The sequence below is a fragment of the Rhipicephalus microplus genome, chromosome 6 (genome assembly GCF_043290135.1).
Source record: "Rhipicephalus microplus isolate Deutch F79 chromosome 6, USDA_Rmic, whole genome shotgun sequence".
Classification (NCBI taxonomy): domain Eukaryota; kingdom Metazoa; phylum Arthropoda; class Arachnida; order Ixodida; family Ixodidae; genus Rhipicephalus; species Rhipicephalus microplus.
The window spans coordinates 128,890,909-128,911,895 of record NC_134705.1 but is presented as its reverse complement, the minus strand read 5'-3'; the positions used below and the strand labels follow the sequence as shown (position 1 = coordinate 128,911,895).

General features: G+C 45.3%; 1 protein-coding gene and 1 long non-coding RNA gene across 2 annotated transcripts in view; one reads left to right on the top strand and one right to left on the bottom strand.

Moving 5' to 3' along the window:
* Positions 1-815: 815 nt before the first annotated feature.
* Positions 816-20,987, bottom strand: part of LOC142765492 (uncharacterized) — a 36,006-nt gene continuing 15,834 nt past the window's right edge. Inside the window, exon 3 of the long non-coding RNA XR_012884289.1 lies at positions 816-954. This is a non-coding gene — a long non-coding RNA (uncharacterized LOC142765492). The remainder of the gene's footprint in view (positions 955-20,987) is intronic.
* LOC119186217 (uncharacterized) lies at positions 11,567-20,874 on the top strand. The gene is made up of 4 exons (XM_037434919.2): positions 11,567-11,822; positions 13,720-13,860; positions 16,258-16,553; positions 20,549-20,874. The coding sequence occupies exons 2-4, from the start codon at positions 13,776-13,778 to the stop codon at positions 20,798-20,800; spliced, it is 633 nt and encodes a 210-aa protein (XP_037290816.2). The 5' UTR covers positions 11,567-11,822; positions 13,720-13,775; the 3' UTR covers positions 20,801-20,874.

The following is a 20,987-nucleotide window of genomic DNA, read 5'->3' as shown; positions in this document are numbered from 1 at the left end:
AGGGAGGAGGTGCCCAGTTATTAACATTAACAATGGTAATAAGTTTTGAAGGCATGTGCGTGGATCAGGAGAAAGCTGTTCACGTGTTTGCATGTCTGTGCTCGCTCTTCATGCATATCTACCAGGTATGACCTTGAGATAATGCAAGTAAGTCTGGGGAAGAGTTCCTTCATCAAATCTGCGCTTATGAAAATTCCTATATAGTTCTGTCGGGCAAGGTACACTGGTGCCAATGCAATTGGTTTGCAAAAGGTTTCGCCGAAAACAGTTCGAAATAGCAGGTGCAACGATAACAAAAGGAAAAGGGGAGAGACATACGAGACTCCTCCCTCCCCGCGTATGTCTCATATTTAGTGCGTCTTCTTCGCGCCTACGATTTCGAACCATTCTTGATTCACCTTTAACAACGTGAAGGTAAAAGAACGTATACTCATAGGCGTGCGCAGGGTTCAAACTTTGAAGGGGGGGAGTTCAAAGGTTTTTTGTGGCACACCCCTCACCCAATAAGTCAATGCAGGGAAGTAGACTGAGCCCCCGTCCTTTTACATGACTAGGGAGGCAACCAACCTTTTGCCACCCACCTCTCAGTATGTACGCCATGAAGCCACCCATACCACAATGCTTTGAGTGTCTGGTTTGTGCAGACCACAAATTTTCCCTGTTCTCCTTTAACATGATCTCCTAAGGCAGGATTTCAAGAGATGACCAGCCCAAAAGCTGCAGTATATTTCACTACATGGAAGATCATTTCTTGACAATATGCAAACACAGCCTACAAAGCAGTCACCAGAAAAAGAAAATCTACTTGCCCATGTCACTGTAGACCGCCAAGCAGTGACATCCAATACTCGTATGAAGAATGTGCGAGGAGGTTCGTGAAGCAAAGGCTGGGCGAAGTATGCAGAGAAACGACGAAGTTGTCCGTCGGCTGCACCAGACGCTCAGGTTGGCAAGCTTGAAGGCAAAAGAGCCATCTGTTAATTGCGAGGCACCTGGTTTACCGATGTATACTAGTTTGCCGATAGACACCCGTATCTAGTTTTGACACCAAGTTTATTATACCACCACCTGACAGCGAGATGCATAGTAGGCTTTGTTAGACATTCAAAAGGAGGAAGTTTGCAGTTATATTGAGTATATACCGTATTGAATATGATTCGAAGGCAGATACAATTCAATATTATTAACTGATTCATTATAAAATTGTAAGCAACGTGGTGTTTGGCAGTGCAGTAGATTACCAAAACCCAGCGATGAGGGTGAAGTAATTGCCTCCTTTATTGGAAGTGTATTGCCAACTTCAATCTCTCCTTCGCCTGATTGAAAAGAACAGGTTCACCCGTATTGTTTTCAGCGTTCCGGTTAACAGGTTCGCAAGGACAAATTTAATGTGCCCTATTCATCGGCTGTTCTAAGCTTTTCCTTCGTTTCAATGGAAACAAGACATGCAGTTGCGGTATTCTCAATAGCTCGAGATAACCTTGTTATGTGACTTCGAATACAGCATCGCAAGTCAGTGGTGACTAACGCAATGGTCACGTCCAAATTAGCCAAACATTACGCAAACTGAAGAGTGTGGGAGCATGTACTTAGTTCAAATATTTACAGGACAAACATTATTCTACGTGACGAACATATCGTCAAACCAAATGAACATTTCGTCCCCACTGAGCCCACGCTCACCCAGGTCGACGTTTTTCGCTAGGCATTACCACCACACTTTACCTATGTCGCCAACATGTCCATTTCTTGATGTGAGAAGGCGGCTGGGTCATGGATCTCACACTCGTATTATCGGAGCAACGAAATGAACCAGCGCAAGTCACGCTCAATTACATCGGGCTTGTTTCCATCCACCGTGACACCGTTCTCCTCAAGGAGGGTGTCGTAGCCGGGAACTATTGCAGTACTTTCAGCGGAAAGCGTTGCCTCGTCGGACTGCATAGCACCTCACTTGCAGTGCCAAAGCACAATACACATGCTTGGACGGCCATCAGCATGCCCACAGACCTCCGGCGACCTGTCCCTTGTGGTAGAAGGAGCAGCAAGAGGAAAGGAGACACAGCTGTCTCCGTAATTCGGCACTGATCCCAATAAGGTGTTTCGTCGACAAGAACAGGCGTGCGATTTCAAAGCTGCTACGCTTTAAAAAAAGCTGGTAATCCCTTTTGACTCTGGGAAAGTAAAGTACTGTTCAGTAACCCTTGCCTCTCCCCCCCCCCCCTTTTTTTGCTCCAAAGGGCCCTTAGTAGAAAAAAGGTGCACATTTCGGGAGTTCCGCATTCCTACAACATCACGGAGGGGATTAGGCGGCACTTGGAGAGCCTTTGTTGAAAAGCTACAGCGTTGAGTTACCCGTTGTAAGGCTGCGGGGACGGACGTCACTGCCCTCGTTACAGCGTGCAAAGACGGCAACTAGCTGCTGCGTTAGCTCGCCTTGACGGCAGACCTTTGTCTGAACAATCAGTGCTGGAAAGACGACATGATTTGTGTGCTCACAGAAAATCAGTGAAGGCCTTACTGAAATTTTTGCGTGGCAGCGGCCTATTGTATAGACAGTAGCACCTTAGCTCCCCGCCCCCTTTTATTTTGCGCACGTCTATATCCCTCTTCGCTTTCTTTCCCATCTTTCTTCCCCATTCCCTCTTCCCCTAGTGCAGGGTAGCAAACCGGATGCTCTATTTTCTGGTTAACCTCCCTGCCTTTCCCTCATTTTATTACTCTCTTTGACGTGATGCCGGGTTTCATTCTAACCAATAAAATGCAGCGCACCGAGGGGTGGATTTTCGTACTGTTGACTCATTCAAAAGAGGGTGCAGCCAGAGCTTTGAAAAACTCCTTGTTTCGCCGAGCTCAGGCCATCCTGCATAGCACTTCAGCAGGGAAATGCTAAATTTTCCTTGGGATGGCAAAATTTTTTTCTCACCCAGACCAGCCAGCACACGCTTCATATTGCCGGCGCGAGAGTCACGAGACAAGACTACGCACGTTGAGGTGAACGTCCATGGCGGCTCTCTGCCGGGTCACGGCATATCCCTATAACACAGGAAGAGAGGCCGCTAAGGTGAGGAGAACAATAGAGAGATAATATACCGGGCTTACCATGATACCAGGCGTACCATGATACGGGAATCGAAGTGCGCATGCGCAGATACGTACGTTACGCGTACTGCTTACCGTACGTGCGGTATTTTTCAGATTTAAGGTAGCGTAGGTGCACGTAGTGTACGTAAACATGGCGGCGCTATCGGACGCCCGCTTCCAAGTGATTTTGGCGTAGTTGGTGAAATATTCACCTTGTTTGCAACAAACGACTGTTTAAAGTAACTTCGCTTGCCTTCAGTTAGCTTCGATGACTGAGTATTACGGATAAGTTGGCGTAGTTTTTGAGATAGCTTCCCATTTCGAACGCGCCTAGGCCTAACTATATACAAGATAAATGTAAACAAATCGGCAACGTAGATGTTTTCGCGTTTTGTGCGTGGTTCATATTTATTTACTTTTATTAACACAAAAATAAACTTCTAACAATGCTACGCGTGGTAGCATAGGCAAACATTCTCGTTTTATTTTCATTTTCACTGTTCAACTTATTAACCATCTAATAGGTGGCGCCACCATCCCACTTGGGGGCACGTAAACCACTTAAGCGCTATTTCGCTAAACTATAAGACGCTGCCTACAACGAACGTTTGCTGCACGGTAGCGTCATTGACTTAACCTACGCTATCACGCTAACGCTAAACTATAACTGTCTAACGTCTGTTTGGTATGACGACACCTGTGTGAGGAGACAAGCAGGCGCGCGTCGGTGGTTTGCTTACGCAGCCGTCGGCGGCAGCGGCGAAAGGTGAGAGACGAATTGGTTGGTAGAAGAGGTAGTACGTAGACGTTCCGTGGGAGAAGAAGAAGAAGAAAAAGGGGTGATTCACGAGCGGAAGCAGCGCGAAGTTGAGAGCTGCACCGCCAGTGTGTTTGCATATATTATTCGGGCCCTGAAACATTTTTCCCAAGTGAAAATTGTATAGCTTCATTAAAGGAGTTCATTGCCACACGACTTGACCACCGCAAAAAGATATATCAAGTACAAGCACAGAGACAGATTTGAAGCACGCTGTCATTGCTTTCCTATTGTTTTCATCTCAATGAGCTCACTGGAAGCTCTGCACTGGGATGAATGAGCTCACTGGAAGCTCTGCACTGGAGAGGGATAAGTGGAAGACGAGGAAGAAGAAGTGCGTTCGGGCATAATTCTGCCTTGAACAACTATCGTTTTTTTCTTAAACTGTCAGAATTCCTGACTTTCTCTGAACAAGCGGAACGGAAGACGTCACCCCCCGGGATGGGGGACGATACATCCAACGAGACAGCGGGCCCTAGCCGTTTGCATAAGGATGGACCGAATGTGGGTGACCGCGTTGGCGCATCTGCTCCTTGTGATGATTCTACCGAGAGCTCATCAGTGGAAGAGATGGAATCGGAAGCGGACTTCAGGACATTCCATACCCGCCGGCTGAAAAGGAAGCTTCGCAGGACGTCATCAACGGCGGAGCCACAACCGGCGCTAGACAAAGGCAAGCGATGTTTCACCATCTCGTATGTACCCATGTCTACATCAGACAACCTGAACTCACTAAACAGGCAGTCATTGACTAATTATTTCGAGCGAGGTGCACCTGCTCAAGTGAATGAAATTCGCATAAATAGCAGGAAAAACATATTGTCAGTTGATGTGACAAACAAAACCATTCTTGACAAACTGAAGGCCGTCACGCAGCTTGTAAGTATTTCAGTTCACGCGTTTCTCGCTCACGGGAAAGAAACAACGACTGGCGTGATAAATGACGTCGACGCTGACATCACAGACGCTGACCTGCAGAATCTTGTGACGTCGACAGTCAAAATCGTGACCATACGCCGCTTCGGGCAGTCTCGCTGCATCAAACTAGTATTTGATTTTGAGACTCTGCCCCCTAGCGTGAAGGTTGGATACGGGAGACATCCCGTGCGCCCTTACGCGCCACGGCCCTTGCAGTGTCACAAGTGCTGTAAGTTGGGACATGTCAGCGCAGTGTGCAAAAGTGAGACAACTTGCCAGCGGTGCGGCGGGTCTCATAAGGTGGAAAACTGCGATACTACTGTTCCATTGAAATTCCCAAACTGCTCTGGTGCACATGAAGCAACGTCGAAAAAGTGCCCGAAGATCAAAGAAGAAATTCGCGTCCTGCGGAAGATGGTCAGAGACAACTCGACACACAGAGAGGCAGTCACGTCCATCCGCCGACACAGACGTCGTCCAAAACGTAGGCACCAGCGAAAGCATAGTGGACATAGGAGTGATGCATCACCATCAGCAACAGATGAACATACGCGTACGCATTATCAGGCCGCTACACCCATGTTGTATGCACCACGTCCCAGGGATGCAGAAAGTGGACCAACGCCCGCGTTGCACGCCGATGCTTCAGATACTGAGTGGCCTTCGCTACCGACTGGAGCAATAAAAAAGACCACATCATGGGCTGCAACTTCAAAGAGGGCGGAAAATGATAGACAAGACACTGAGAAGAGCCAAACTATGCTGAAGCATCTATTAAAATCTATTCGTGCGATTCTCAACGAGCTACACACACCAGGAGCGAAAACAGCAGTGCAGATCCTCAACGTGCTGGAACCGCTACTGCTGACCCTTCCATAAACAATATGGCGAATTTCTTCGATGAGCGTGTGCGCACCTCTGCCATAATGCAGTGGAACGCACGGGGTTTGCGAAGCCGATTGTCTGACTTTCGACAACGGATGTTTAAATACAAATTTCCATTGGTTGTAATATGTGAGCCGAATACGATGTCGTCGTTTCGTATTTCCGGATACGTCACTTTGTGGTCACGTGATGATCGAAATGCGAGCAAAGTAATTATATGCGTACGTCAAGATTTAACGTATGTGAGACATGCCGTGGCTCCTCATGCTTCTAACGACTATATTTGCCTATCTATAAAGCACAAGCGACGTTCAATATCAATCATTGGTGGATACATTCCTCCTAGAAGCCACGCGGACTGTCCCCATCTCTTGTCTGTTCTCCAAGCTTGCCCTGGACCACATGCATTAGTTGGGGATTTTAATGCACATCATCCCATGTGGGGTTCTGCCTCAATGAACACCCGCGGCAGGCACATTGCCGATTTTGTGCTCAATCAAGGCCTTATGTCCATTAACAATGGCTCACCTACTTACCTCCGTGGCGCATCGTACAGCAGCTGTCTAGACGTATGTTTTGTGAGCAGAAGTCTCTTGCCAACCACCTTTTCGTTTGTAGACGTTGAAACACATGGAAGTGACCATCTCCCTACATATATGCAGCTAAAAGGTTTCCATCGTTCGTCTCCCCGGCCTGTGAAAAGCGTAGACTAGCCAGGATTCCAAGCTTCTGTAAATGCTCAGTGCGGGAACATTCAATCTATATCTGAAATAGAAAGCCTAATTGCATCTGCCTTAACAACGCATACGAAACTTGTGAATGTATCGCTACCAAGATCACAACTTGACACACAATATGAATACCTTCGTGCAATTCGTCGCCGGGCAGAGAGAAAATACAGGAGGACGAAATCACCAGCTGACCTATCTACAGCACGCCAAGCACAACGACATGTATTGCGACACCTCGATAAGCTCGATAGGCAATGGTGGAGGGTATTTTGTAGCTCTCTTGATCCCAGAAAACCCCTGTCTCGAATAGGGCTAACTGTCCGAAGCCTTCAGACGCCCACTCAACACTTGTTCCCTTTCCGATCTTTGGCTCTTAAGCATGGTCACCCTGAAGTAGAGGTTGCAGAAGATTACTGCCACTTACTCGTAGGTATGTCCTCCTCATCGATATCCCCTTCGTATTTAGCCTCACCGCCATCCAGCGACGATCGCCTCGACTTGCCATTCACAATGCACGAACTCGACACTGCGATTTCTACGTCCCGACGGTCGTCCGCACCAGGGCCTGACGGAATTACTTATTCGGCTCTATATCACCTCGGCCAGGAAGCAAGGCAGGCTCTCTTGTCGTTCTACAACTTTACGTGGGAAACAGCGACAATACCAGAGAGTTGGAAGTGCAGCCGCATAGTGGTCTTACTGAAACCAGGCAAGTGTTCACACGAGTTGTCTTCTTATAGACCCATTGCCCTAGCCAGTTGCATCGGTAAGGTGATGGAACACATGGTGCTGGCAAGATTGGAATGGCTGCTGGAGAATAATGTCGGCTTACCAGATTTTATAAATGGCTTCCGTAGAGGTCGATAATCTATAGATGGTGTTGTAGATCTAGTTTCTTCTGTTGAAAAGGAAAGACAACGTCGGAGATTGGTAGGGGCCATTTTCTTAGATATAAAGGGCGCGTACGATAGCGTCTACCATGAGGCCATTCTTGACGCACTTGAAGACATCGGCGTAGGTGGACGACTACACGCATGGATAGGGAGCTATCTCAGAGGACGTACCATTTTTATGTCGACATCCGACGGTGACACAGCCAGACACCTCGTAAGCCATGGAGTTCCGCAAGGCGCCGTCCTGAGCCCCATGCTTTTTTAACATAACACTCATTGGCCTTGAAGCTGAGCTTCCCGACGTTGTCAGAATCAGTGCGTATGCGGACGACATATGCATATGGGCATCTGGAGCAACGCGACCACAACTGCGAGCAAGGCTACAACAAGTCACATCAATAACATCTAAGTACTTACGTCGTCAGGGCCTGGAACTTTCAATAGCAAAATGGGCTGCATTGGCATTTACGAAGAAATCAATGTCGCGGTACCCAATCTTCGCTCACGTAGCAGTGATTCCCGTGGTTAAGCACCACCGCTATTTAGGGGTCGTCATTGATCGCAACCTGTCCTGGTCAAAGCATGTGACTGTGCTGAGGAACAAACTAATCAGTTTTGTGTATGTTCTTCATGTTATAGCAGGACTGAGATGGGGCCCTTCGAAGAAAAGTCTTCTGCAGTTATGCAAGGCATTGTTTGTGGGCTATATAAGGTACAGCTCACCTGTGCTTTCCAGCATGCGGGCAACGTGCATTCGTACTTCAGAGAGCCTTCAGGCACGAGCACTGAGAATATGCCTTGGCCTGCCACGGTACACATCTACCTCTGGCACTATAGAGGAGTCACGCACCTACCCTATACAGGTTTACACGTCCTGGGAGCCTCTTCGAGTGCACCTTCGTCTGCTGACCCGACATGCACAGCACTCGTTGTCTTCGCTACAAGTGGACCGACCAGGCTGTACCTATTCGCGATGCCTCGATACGCTTAGGCACATGATCCCGTCGGGCTTTGCACATGCCGTAATCCCTGCAGTACCTCCATGGACATTGACTAAACCGCTGGTGTGCCTTCACATACGTGGAATTTCGTATAAGTCGCATGTTTTTTATATTGCCCTCAAGCAACTCACCTTGGCACATTTAGATGACCGATACAGCGACTCTGTGCACATTTACACCGATGGATCCGTAACGTCATCCGCCTCAGCTGCAGCCTTCGTGATCCCTCAACTCGGTATTTCCCGACAGGACAAATTACATCATAGGTCATTTTCGACAGCTGCAGAACTTGTTGCTATACAAGAAGCCACAAAACTTGTGAACGACCAAGCACCGCGTAAATGGACGATTCTGTCTGATTCAAACTCAGCGCTTCAAGCTATCCATTCTTGCTTAAGAAGAGGCCAATTTGACGAGTTAACGTTATGAATCGTCCAAGCATTTGACCTAACACACAGGGGTGGTCACTTGATTACACTCTAATGGATTCCTGGACACTGCGGCCTGGTTGGCAACGAAACAGCTGATAGCGAAGTAAGAGCGGCAATATACAACGCTCCTATGTACGTCAAAGTACCCTACACGCGAGGTGATGTCAACACATTGTTGAGATCACTCATGCGGGAATGCGCTGCCACTTACTGGTTGCTACCAGATCACCGGAACAAGCGCCTGCGGGAAACAGACCCCAGTATAACTTTTCGTCTTCCAGATAAAATCAGCCGAAGACATGCTAATATACTGCACCGAATTCGCCTGGGCGTCGCCTTCACTCGTCACTACACCCACCTAATCGGCCGTGCGGACAGCCCAAATTGTGAACGCTGCCAAGTGCGCGAAACGATAGCTCACATATTTTGTGACTGTGCATTATACGTGGCACAAAGAGAAATGCTAACTGCAACGTTGGCAAGCATTGGACGAACACCATTAAGTGAAAGCCACATATTGTCAGCAATGAACGACCAAACAGTGTCAAAAACTGCTACAAAGGCTGTTCTAGACTTTATAAAAAGCACTGTACTAGAAACTAGACTGTAGGGTACTATACTAAGTGGTTACTGTACATACGCACCACCTCTTCTTGTCCCCATCATCACCCTTCATCCCTCTTTCCTTCCCCTTTCCCTTATCCCCTGTGTAGAGTAGCAGGCTAGAGCGACTAGCTCAGGCCGACCTCTCTGCCTTCTAATAAATTCTCACTCACTCACTCACTGCTCTGGGGAGAAAACTTATGTCAAAAGCGTGATAACCTTGAAACGCCCCCCCCCCCCCTCCTTTTTCTTTTTTTTTCAATTCCATGGCTTACCTCCAGTGCATGCGATCGCTCGCATGCACGGGAAAGTGGAGGCATCTCACCGAGTCACCGGTAACTGTGCCGTCAACGATGCTCATTTGATATGTGGGGTTTAACGTCCCAAAACCACCATATGATTATGAGAGACGCCGTAGGGGAGGGCTCGGGAAATTTCGACCACCTGGGGCTCTTTAACGTGCACCCAAATCTGAGTACACGGGCCTACAACATTTCTGCCTCCACCGGAAATGCAGCCGCCACAGCCGGGATTCAATCCCGCGACCTGCGGGTCAGCAGCCGAGTACCTTAGCCACTAGACCACCGCGGCGGGGCGTCAACGATGCTCAGGTCAGCCAGTTGGATATATGTACTCACCTCATACACCCACGAATACGGGAATGTGGCACGGCCATTTCTGTATGTGCTACCATTTGTCGAAAGACAAAGGGACTATATCGAACTGACTTTAAATTATACCTGTAATTTCCTTGCCACCTGCTAAGCTGTAGAGTATTGTCAGCACTGTCTGTTAGTAATCGGCAGCATTTTCTGGCCACTCTGGATGTGTTGAAGGCCTTTTTGGAGTGCTGACACAGCATGCGGTCAAAGCGTGAACGATGTATCCTTAAAAACGTGGAAGTGTGTACACACTTGGTTAATGACCTCTCACAACGAAACACCTCAACTGCGTCCTGACACATATAGCTATTGAATGAGAACTAATGAATTACAGTGTCAAAATAGAACATACCTTTTTGTTTGTTTGTTTTCAGATGAGCTGTTCTTGATAGAAGCAATCATTTGGTCGGTCTGTCTACTAAAATAAAACATTAAGGTCACTGATTGAAAACACACAACCGTCCAACATATTTAAACCACGACCTTTATGATTTAGTTCGTGATTTGAGTGTCGCATATGAGAGTTCACACCACGCTAAAAGACAACATTAAACAAAAACCAAAGCGCTTTAGCATGTCTTTCTTTTTTGTACCGTCATTTCACCTTATGTGCGAAGTCATTGACTAAGATTTACGAGAAAATGATCATCAAGCTCATTTCAAGTGCGCGTATTGTGTACGTTGCAGCATGCATTAAGGGTTGCATTAAAATATTATCTATATGATGTACTTTTAACTATAGATAATATTTTAATTGCATTTTTAGTTTGAATACTGTCGTTTAGGTTAATATATCGTTCTTGGTATCCATCTACTGTGTAAATTACCTCAATACTCGCTGCGTTGGCGTTGCGAAAATGCTGCGAATTTTTTCGCTGAACTTGTTAAAAGTGTGTACTCAACGTACATTCTTGTCAGAGGTTCTGCGTTAAATATAACCAGTTAGGCCCTGGTGACCAATTTCACAAAATAAACAAATGAATAAAAGTCATACACGGTCCCTTCTCGATTTACTTTAAGAGACTCGAATATGGTAAAGCTATCTTGTTTCTTTTCGCTGTCGCTTGTATAGAATCCCATTACCCCAAAGCATTCTTCCCCGAACGTGGTTGCGCCCTTTCTCCCGGAATCGATGGTGTTGCAAGGTGTCTGTGCCTCATAACGTCTCACAGTACCACCGTTTCGGGACACCTTTGACGAAGCGGCGATAACACATTATGACGTCCTATTCTGGCGTCATGTAATACGTATAACGTTATAGTGACGGCATCGCATAATGATACGTTTTCTGCTACTGCGTGGCGATGCCTCTACCGGCACCAGCGGTCAGTTATAGCGTTTGATGACACATCTAAGGCTTTCACTTCGACAAATATAGAAAGCATATCAAAAGCTGCGTTGAGCGAGGCTAACAGTACGGGCCGGATACGGCGTCGCTTTCGCGGTCACGCTGCAACGGACGCAATTCAGTGGCAAGGCCGCTCTCAATCAGTCTTCGAGTACGAAGGAAGCGACGTGGTTGGTGCGGCGGCTTACGAACTCCCGAGCATATCGCGCAACCGCAGTCCCTCATGAGGCCTCAATTAGTCGCCACAATGCGTGCATCGTCGAGATTGCCACAAGCCTTAGGACGTGGGCCCGTGTTTTTTGTCAAATTGTTTTTCCGGCGTACTACGGAATGCACCCGATATTGTGGCGGTCACATCCTTGAAGAAACACATTGGAGTGTTTATAAACGTGGTATGCCAGTGGGTAGGCGCACTTTCAAACGTCGAACTGAGGCGCACGGGACATAAGGTAAGCAACTTAAATTTTTAAGACATATGATGGGAGCATGTCTTTGTTTCAAGTATACAGGGTATCAAGGTTGAATAATGCATTGCACCGAAATAGCTCCAACATGACCACTGTGCTGCCTTTTGCTTAGCAAAAATACATCGTAAGATAAAACACCTAACTAATGTTGTGGTAAGCTTCAAAAGATTATCATTTCACGAAGCGTATATTTGCCAAACATCAGTTAGTGGTGTACATGGTGATAGATTTAGTATCGACGATAGTAAGTGTGAAAAACAATAATGGACAGCGCACAATAGTTACATATTTTTATATTTATTTACAAACAACATCAAAAATATGTCTCCACTCTCAGAAACACATTGGTTACCATCAGTATACGCTTTGTGATTAGGGCTGCAACGTAGTAGAGGGCACCGAAAGTTTGTACCGTCAAGAGCTGTTCAACGTGCAAAGACATAGCACCACAAACGGAAATCGACCGTTTCGAATCCTTCGAAATGCGACGGTCACGATCGGAATTGAACCAACGACTTCAGGTCAAAGCTGGCTATCATAATCTGTAGCTGTGGGCGAAAACAGCGAATGATGTTTAAGTATTTATTTATTTATTTATTTTATTTGATGCTGTCAAGCCCGTGTTTCGGGTCATTACAGGGCGGGTGTCACAAAGTACGTAACGTTCGCACATAAAATAAAAATTCAAAAGCACATTTACTACGAGATGAATAACCAACAACAGAAAAATAAAAAAACAGTGACAATACACATAAAAATCAACGAATAAATGCTCACAACAGAATTTAGCACGCATTACTACAAAGAAAACAGTCTAATGCATTTTAAAAATTCACTGACGTTGTTTGTTGCGCAACCGCGTTGGGTAAACTATTCCACATATCTATTGTGTCTGGGAAAAAGGAGTGGCGGAAAGCATTCGTGCGTGTGCAATAAGGTTTAATTGCTCTACTATTATTAAGACGATCACATCGCCTTGCAGGGGGCTGAAGACATGAATCCTTATTTATTTTTGTTTGCCCGCTTGTAATCTTAAAAAGAAATTTAAGGCGATGTTTGCGCTTGCGACATTCCAAAGACTCAAGCTCACAGGACTTTAACAAAGCTGTCACTGAGTGTGTGTGTCGGTATCTACCGCTTATGAAACGGACTGCTAATTTTAGTATTCTTTCCATTTTTGTCCTCAACACCTTCTGGTGAGGCAACCGCACAATACTAGCGTACTCTATATGTATATACAGTTCTTAAGAGCCCACTTCATAGCTCATCTCAGTGTATGACATAAATTTCTCCAAATTTAAAGTGGAAAATAGGCTGGCGGTGATGTTAAATAAGAAATGTTATATTAATTCAATGCCAGGTAAGGAGGTTATAGTTCTTCAAGTGAGTTGTAGACATTTTACCATAAGTAGCAGCAGGAAAACATGAGGCGAAGAAGCCCATAAGTATGGCATTTGATAAGCTCATATATTTTAATGGTCTTGCGTGCGTTTTCCACACTTCTCTTAGGATCGACGATACAAATCGAAAGAAAGTTTCAGTGCTAGTTATTAGAAATGAGGCATGAGTTGGCGCAGAAGCAAATACGCAATGAGGTTTCCCGTAAGCTCAGTACGCTAGTCGTTTAAATCTGATCCACCGACACAGATCCTTATATCAGCCAAACAATTATATGCGTGGGGGCATTTGGCACAGTTGGATGTGCTGTAGTCAGCTAATATTTGGTGCCTCTCACGTATTTCAGCTCCTAAATAATTCCTGAAATTTATATCTGTATAATATTTCAACAAAAGGATAATGTACTTTTTCAGATGACAAATGGTTGCTGCAAGTCCTATATATTTACGTCAAACATGCTCTTGTTTTTGCATCATTTCAGTGGTCCGAACTCGTCATTTCAGCTGCGTGACTTCGTCAAAGAATCTCTGAGCCATCATGGTGCCGCTAGCATTCACATTTGCTTTACTCGTTGTGTTCCAGTTGGGCACTGCCTCAAATAACGACTATAACCTTGTTACAGGTGAGCATTTTTCAGTCATCCTGTTTACAATTTAATTTAGTTTCGTTTAACAGAGCATAGGAGTCACGACTATTATGCAGCTACAAGACAAGGTAACGTCAGTAATATTTAAAGGAGAGAACTAAGCTAGAGAGCCCTGAACAAGAAACCATCGATTGCGCTAACTCATCATTATTATTATCATCATCATCAACATCATCATCATCAGCCTGACTACGTCCACTGCAGGACAAGGGCCTCTCCCATGTTCCACCAGACAACTCGGTCCTGTGCTTGCTGCTGCCAATTTATACCCGCAAACTTCCTAATCTCATCTGCCCACCTAACCTTCCGTCTCCCCCCTAGCCCGCTTGCCTTCTCTGGGAATCCAGTTAGTTGCCCTTAATGACCAGCGGTTATAGTGTCTATGCGCTACATGCCCGGCCCATGTCCATTTCCTCTTCTTGATTTCAACTATTATATCATTAACCCCGGTTTGTTCCTTAATCCACTCTGCTCTCTTGTTGTCTCTTAAGGTTACACCTACCATTTTTTTTCATTTCTCGCTGCGTCGTCCTCAATTTAAGCTGAATCCTCTTTGTAAGTCTCCAAGTTTCGGCTCCGTAGCTAAGTACCGGCAAGATGCAGCTGTTATATACCTTCCTCATGAGAGATAGTGGCAATCTGGTGCTAACTATAGCAACAAAACTGTCTGAACTACACAGAATTCACGCAGTGTTTGGTATACTGACGTCCTTCAATATCATAATTTCTAGCATAAAAAATAATCGAGCTTTTCGGCACCACCCTACGTTCACGTCGAGATGATGTACATCTCTGGGCAATAATTGCCACTGATTCATGGGTGAATCTAAACCAAGTAATTTTTTTTTATTCAGTGGACATTCCAAACTTTGAAGTAGAAACCTCGTATCTCAGTTATGCTCTCGAATTCTCACACAAGTGACCTCGATTATCTGTTTTTTTTTTTGAACGACATAAGTTATTTTGGTTGAAAAACGGATATATTATACGACAACACGCCGTACAGTTATCTACGTAATTTTTCTTGTTCCGTCGGTACGGTTGAGGTGGTAGTTTACAGATGCACTTTTACGTCCCGTAACTACCAACGTTATCAGAGACGCCCTAGTCGAGGGCTTCACGAAATTTCTACCAACCGGTGTTGCTTAACGGCCCTGACAATGCACAGTACACGGGCCTCTGGCATCTCGTTTCGGCCGAGATGTGAAAGCCGGGACTGAGCATGTCACGCTCGAGTCAACAGCAGGGCACCGCCCGCAACCACTGCGATACACTGGCAGCATTTGTTACGCCCACAAAGCATCTGCAGCGTGTTATAATCTGCTTTTCAGAATAGGCAACGATTCCCGACCGCCTATTGAAAAGACTCTGGCAGGTGTTATTAGGTGCGAAGCACCTCAATGTCAAGGCTTGTCGGCGTGTCCTCACGGGGTGTCATATATTCACGGCTCATCAAACAACTGGTATGCGCCACGAAAGTTGGGTATATTCCACACCTCACCGCCGGTCAACAAAAACGATGAAGCCAACAGGTTCCCGGACAAGTAGCCGACAGCGTTAGTGGATAAAACATCCTTCCTTAATTGTCGCTGGGGGCTGAAGCCGGGCATATAGGGAAAAAGAACTACTTGAGGCTGAGCTGCATTCTAACGCAGCCTTCCTGCAATACGTTAGAGTAGCGGAAACACCTTTTTTCAAGTGCCCAGTTTCAGGCTTATAAACAATCTACATAATACAACTAGACCAAAGCATATGCAATTGGTAAGGTTTTGTCTATAGATTGCCAAAAGCTTTTACTTAAACAATATTCTAAATTTACACGAAAGCAAGCTTCACTACTGTGTAAATTTATTTTGCAAAGGCTGCCACCTCTACTGCGTCATCAAATATATTTCTTTCAGAGCGCCGAAACCCTCCTCATTTTCATGATAGTTGATCTAAACCACCCTCTTTTACATATTTCATTCTTCACCAGTTTTCGTCACTTTCGTGCGACGTTCAATATCACAGAGGTTTAATTGGAGGATTAAACAATAGGTTGATTGCTTTTGAGGAACCTTGGTTAATTCTTACCACTTCTGCAGAGAGAGACAGATGGAAAAAAAATGTGCTGCGCTTACCGCACGCCTTTGGATATAAAACAATTAGTCAATCCAGGCTATACAAAATCTCAAGAAGATCAGAAAGGGTTTTCCGGTATAGGTAATTCGGTACTTAAATATGTTATTCATAGAAAGTATATACATGATGATTCTACAACTGTTCAAAATGAACAATGATTTGTCATGTGTTGGTTTGGTATGTTTATTTTCGACTCTGGATAATGTTCGGACGCCGAGTCGTTCGACAAATAATTCCAGACTTCATGTGCAGCACGCTGTGACAACACTCCGGAGATCGACTGGACAGCGACCATCAATGCCTACCTGCGGCGCATTCCACAATCGATCGCCATATCGGGCAGCAAGGAGAAGACTTGGATAATGGGATTCAAGACTTCCACACCTGAAGTGACGGGCCTCGGGAGCTTGTGGGCATACAAGCCGCCCTACACGTTCTGCGTCGCCAACCGCACGCTCATTGAGGTCGAGGCGTTCGCCGACGATCCACTGCGAATCAACGCGGAGTGGAACAGCTGCACGGGTGGCACCGGAAAGTTGGGAACCACGGTAATAATTTTTGCAGTAACACACTTATTTGGCGGTGACGTTAACGTTGAAATTAGGAAGCGATCGAACGTCTGTGACTCCAATATGTGTACATGGTTACCACAATATTGAAAAACAAATTTCACATGTATAGCAGTTTGGGCGAGTTTATAAGTAATGACGTTCTGAGTCTTTATAATGCACAGCGCAGAGCCAAACGAAAAAATTGCACTCGTAGAAAGGAAGGCAAAACGTGATCACCTCGTTGTCTTCTATTCGCCTTTAATGATTAAGATGCTACACACTATGCGTGGATGTACCTTGTGAAATTTGGAGGCATTGACTTACCTGGTTTCCTCCTTTTAAATATGTTTAGCTTTTCTACTTCTTAAAACAAAGCCTGGGCAGACAATAATGTAGTCGCGCGTAGCGCGAGGCAGCAGTGTACGCAACGATGACTTATAAACTACCCTGCATACGGTGTTTTTTGCGGACCCCCATATCACAACAGTGCACCCGAACATAAGTGTCACTCATAACCCATGCAAGGTCTATTGCGGATAAAATTTCCGAAGTCGCCAAGACACCTCCTTCTTTTATGTCCATGTTCTCGCTTCTACCTTTATCTAACTGTAGCTCTCACACGATACCACCATGAAACTTGTTTGCGCAGCGCAACAAACTAGAGCATAACAGAGGAGACATTACTAGCCTGAGCAACCGCTTTGTCAAGTCATAAAGAAGTCACATCTTTACCGCAAAGTCAAAGCAATGAACAAAATAGCAACTAGTTGGGAGGTCACGCGCAGAATGACAAGCAGATCGAAATGTGCCCCACGTTTGTCACGCACAAATGACACACGAAACATACTCAGGGGTACAGATGAACGCGAATAAGCGTCTCAGTTGTTACTTCGCTGTGTCTGAAAAGCGCGCCCTTTTCGCAAACGGGGACTGTGCAACGATTGCAGTGATCTTTGTGAGTCGTTCCAGTCACAACCCAAGGCCAGCTAAGACGTAGATCCTGCCCACCGCAAGATAAGCGCACGCAAATGAGCGTCTCCCCCCTTCTTTTCTGCCATAACGTACGCATGGGAGATGAGAGCGCGTGCGCGCGCCGCCACGTATGACAATGTGGCGACGCGCGCTCAATGCACCGTCTTGCTGGTAATGCTGAAAACACGATAATTCCCTTCCCCCGATATGCCCGTCAGCAGCGGTATGTGTTAGATATAGATATCTTGCCGTTTGAACGTTGAAGGAGGTGCTTCTCGGTAGCACATTGGTTAACGCCTCGCACTCACGATTCATAAGTTCGATTGCGTGCGCCGGAGTCTTTTTCCCGATCCCTTTTCTTTCTTGTGTTTACACACACACACACACATATATATATATATATATATATATATATATATATATATATATATATATATATATATATATAGGTACTTATACATGTATGGTGAGTGACGCCGGCGCTGGCCGCAAAATCCAGCCGAGAGTGTCCATATGTTTGCTATCACAATAACACGAGTTGAAGTTATGCATTGCGTGGCTCTCGCATGATGAGGAGAGCTCAGCTCACTGAATGCGTTTCATGAAATGAATAGCTTTGCTGGCAACCTTCTACATGCATTGTTCAACCTTTACACATCCATTTTTTTATTGTTATGAGCTACTTCCCTACCAGAAAAAGAAAGAGGCACTGATTTTGTCATCTTGGTTGTGACCCCGTGCACTCTTCATGTGTACATATAGCAAATTTGTTAAGCAAAAGTGGTTAATAATTTAGAGTACTTGTTACTCTACTGTGGGAGACTAATATAGGCCGCCCCATGGGCCTCGCACTAAACAAGGCCGCTTTGATAAAAATTGAGCGGTGAACGAGTTCCCGTCGACGAGTCAAAACACGATCATTATAATATCTCAGTACCGATATATTCATCTATCTACATAGCCTACGAATTGGAATATTATAGAGCGTAATCATAGCTTGTGGCACATGGAAAAACTGAATCGGTATTCAGTTAATGTGATAGACTTTGAAAGTAATGCATGGTTGAACGGGCACGCAAAATGCAAGTCGTTTGGCTTCAAAAGCATTTTTTTTTTTACCAGAATAGATACTTGGACCACTTGGTATGCTTCCATCTGGAACAAATGATCATCGCGAAATACAGTATGTCCGATCATGTTAGTCGTTCCTTGCTCGTCCTCATTCTTCACGGCTTTCCTTTCGTTCAAGATAAAATCACGTGTGAATTAGTGTAGTTACTCCGCCACATAGCATTTGTTTTTGCAATTGAATCATGCTGAGTAAGAGTTACGCATTTTGTTGCAGTAACAGTTACACAAAGACTATTTAGATGAAGTGGATTCTCTCGATATACTAAAGACCTAGTTGCCATGCCAGGTAATTACGAAGGTAGATACGAAGAAAAATGATGAAATGGTTATTTGTACTTTAGCATGCGTAAACAGTTGGCGCTTTAAGAGCGCGACAACGTGTAGAATGTTCATAGAATGAAAGAATCCTTATGGCATATACATAAACAGGTATGCCCAGCATTTTATAGAGACAGGCAGGCAAAAAACATTATTTCATTTTACAGGGAATAGAATTAGAGATAGAAAGCCCCAGTAACACAAGGGAGCAAGAAGAAAGGCACGCTTAAAAATGTTTATCGATAATACGGAGAACCCAATTACAGCTTGCATAATGCTCACATCATGGTTTGGGCAGGTAAAACCTAAGAACACGGGCTATGTGTGGCACCGTAGCTGTCCGCTGATGCCGCTGCCACCGCCGGTGTCCGTAAGCAGTATCGCAATAAATAAAAAAAACTCGGTAAACAGAAAACACCAAGGACATAACGAGATTCGTGCTCGAGTTCGCTGCGCGGAAGCGCAGTATTCTACCTCTGAGCCACGCCGGGGCTTGGAACTCGTTTCTAAACTGCCTTTAGGTACGCTTGACGCCGGGAAAGGAATCGCGGTAATGTGAGCAATAAAGCGTTTTAGAACACCAAAAGAACAACCAGGTATCACGCATTGCGGATTGCGTAACGAGTGGGTCGTTTCATGCTCAAACTCATTCGAATGCTTGTTCTCCATTATCATTTACTAAGTGCGGTGCATACGCACTGCAGGCATGATTCTTCATCGTCGTCAGCCATGGCATTAAAAAGTTTGCAAAATTCCTAGCAAGTGTGTTGCGAATACCACGCTTCTCCTAAAAATGGCGAAGGATGGCACAGTGAATGCTGGCCAACTACAAAAAAAAGGTTACTAATAATGGCGTAGTGGGTACCCAGAAAGTGGCAGCAGTTACCCAAATATTATAAAATGCCCTGAAAGGCCACTCTTCCAGCTTTCGTTGGGACTGTGCAGCGCGTTCTTCGCAGCCTTGGCGTTTTTGTTTAAGCTGTAGCTAATATTCCTTGGGCTAGTGCTTTCTAAAACCAAGAAAAATTATAAAACTATGTTCGTGGGGGCAAAGAGGGCCGACTAATGGCATTCCAAAGTTACTGGAAAAGTTAAGCTATAGCTATTGTTTGGCAACAACGTTATTCTTCTCTGTAACGTGGATGTTCCAACCTAATGCTTTTCACAATTTCTCCCCTACCACATTATTCTCACTAGAGGCTTGTAGTTCAGTCAAACGTGGTAGAAGTCGATATTTGTTCATGTTGCGCTTTGTCAAACTACATGCTAGACTAGGACGATTAGGTTCCCGCGAATTCTGAAGCGAACTGAAACCGATGCCTATTTCATTTTCTAAGCTTTTCATCTCTCTACTTTCCAGGTGTCCTTCATTAAAAACATCATTTCTCCTGCAAAATTATTTTAACTTAACGGAAGGCGAAGCGTTCAGGACGTGCAAAAGCGTTTTTGACACTCTTTCTTGCCCTATATAGATCGCCTGCTGTTGCGTTGTAAGCTTCTTGCACATAACAATCCAGCTGTTTCATCAACAAGGTTTAATGAGTCAATTGCTTCTTTTGTACCTTTCCAAGATTTCGGCCGCCAGGCTCCGACTCTACTTTGTCGTTGATCCGACTCCCGAGGAACCACATCGAATTCAGCTTTACAACGTCTCACCCGAACGAATCGACGACGCGCAGCTCTACGTAACAGGGGCCAATCCGGGATTGACCGAGTTTCTGGAAGGATTGGGCGTATTCTTCATGCCGCATCTTCAGCTGTTCTGGAGCAGATTTATTCGTGTTGACGCGGTTGCCATACTCAGGGACGACCTCAAAATCTAATCGACGGTAAGGTTTCAGCACATACATTTAACATTTGTGACGTAAATATCAATAAAGTATGCTTTGCGTCACTATGGCGAGTAGTTTTCTTTCTTACTGATGTGATGGAGCCTATCACCTCTGAACCTAGAGTGTGCATCGCAAATAGTCAAACGCAGGTATGCACTTGAAAGGCGTGGCGGCATCA

Coding starts and splice junctions, on each gene's coding strand:
- LOC119186217 (XM_037434919.2), top strand. CDS start 13,776: ATGGTGCCGCTAGCATTCACATTTGCTTTACTCGTTGTGTTCCAGTTG. Junction 13,861..16,257: donor CGACTATAACCTTGTTACAG/GTGAGCATTTTT, acceptor CTTCATGTGCAG/CACGCTGTGACAACACTCCG. Junction 16,554..20,548: donor CCGGAAAGTTGGGAACCACG/GTAATAATTTTT, acceptor TACCTTTCCAAG/ATTTCGGCCGCCAGGCTCCG.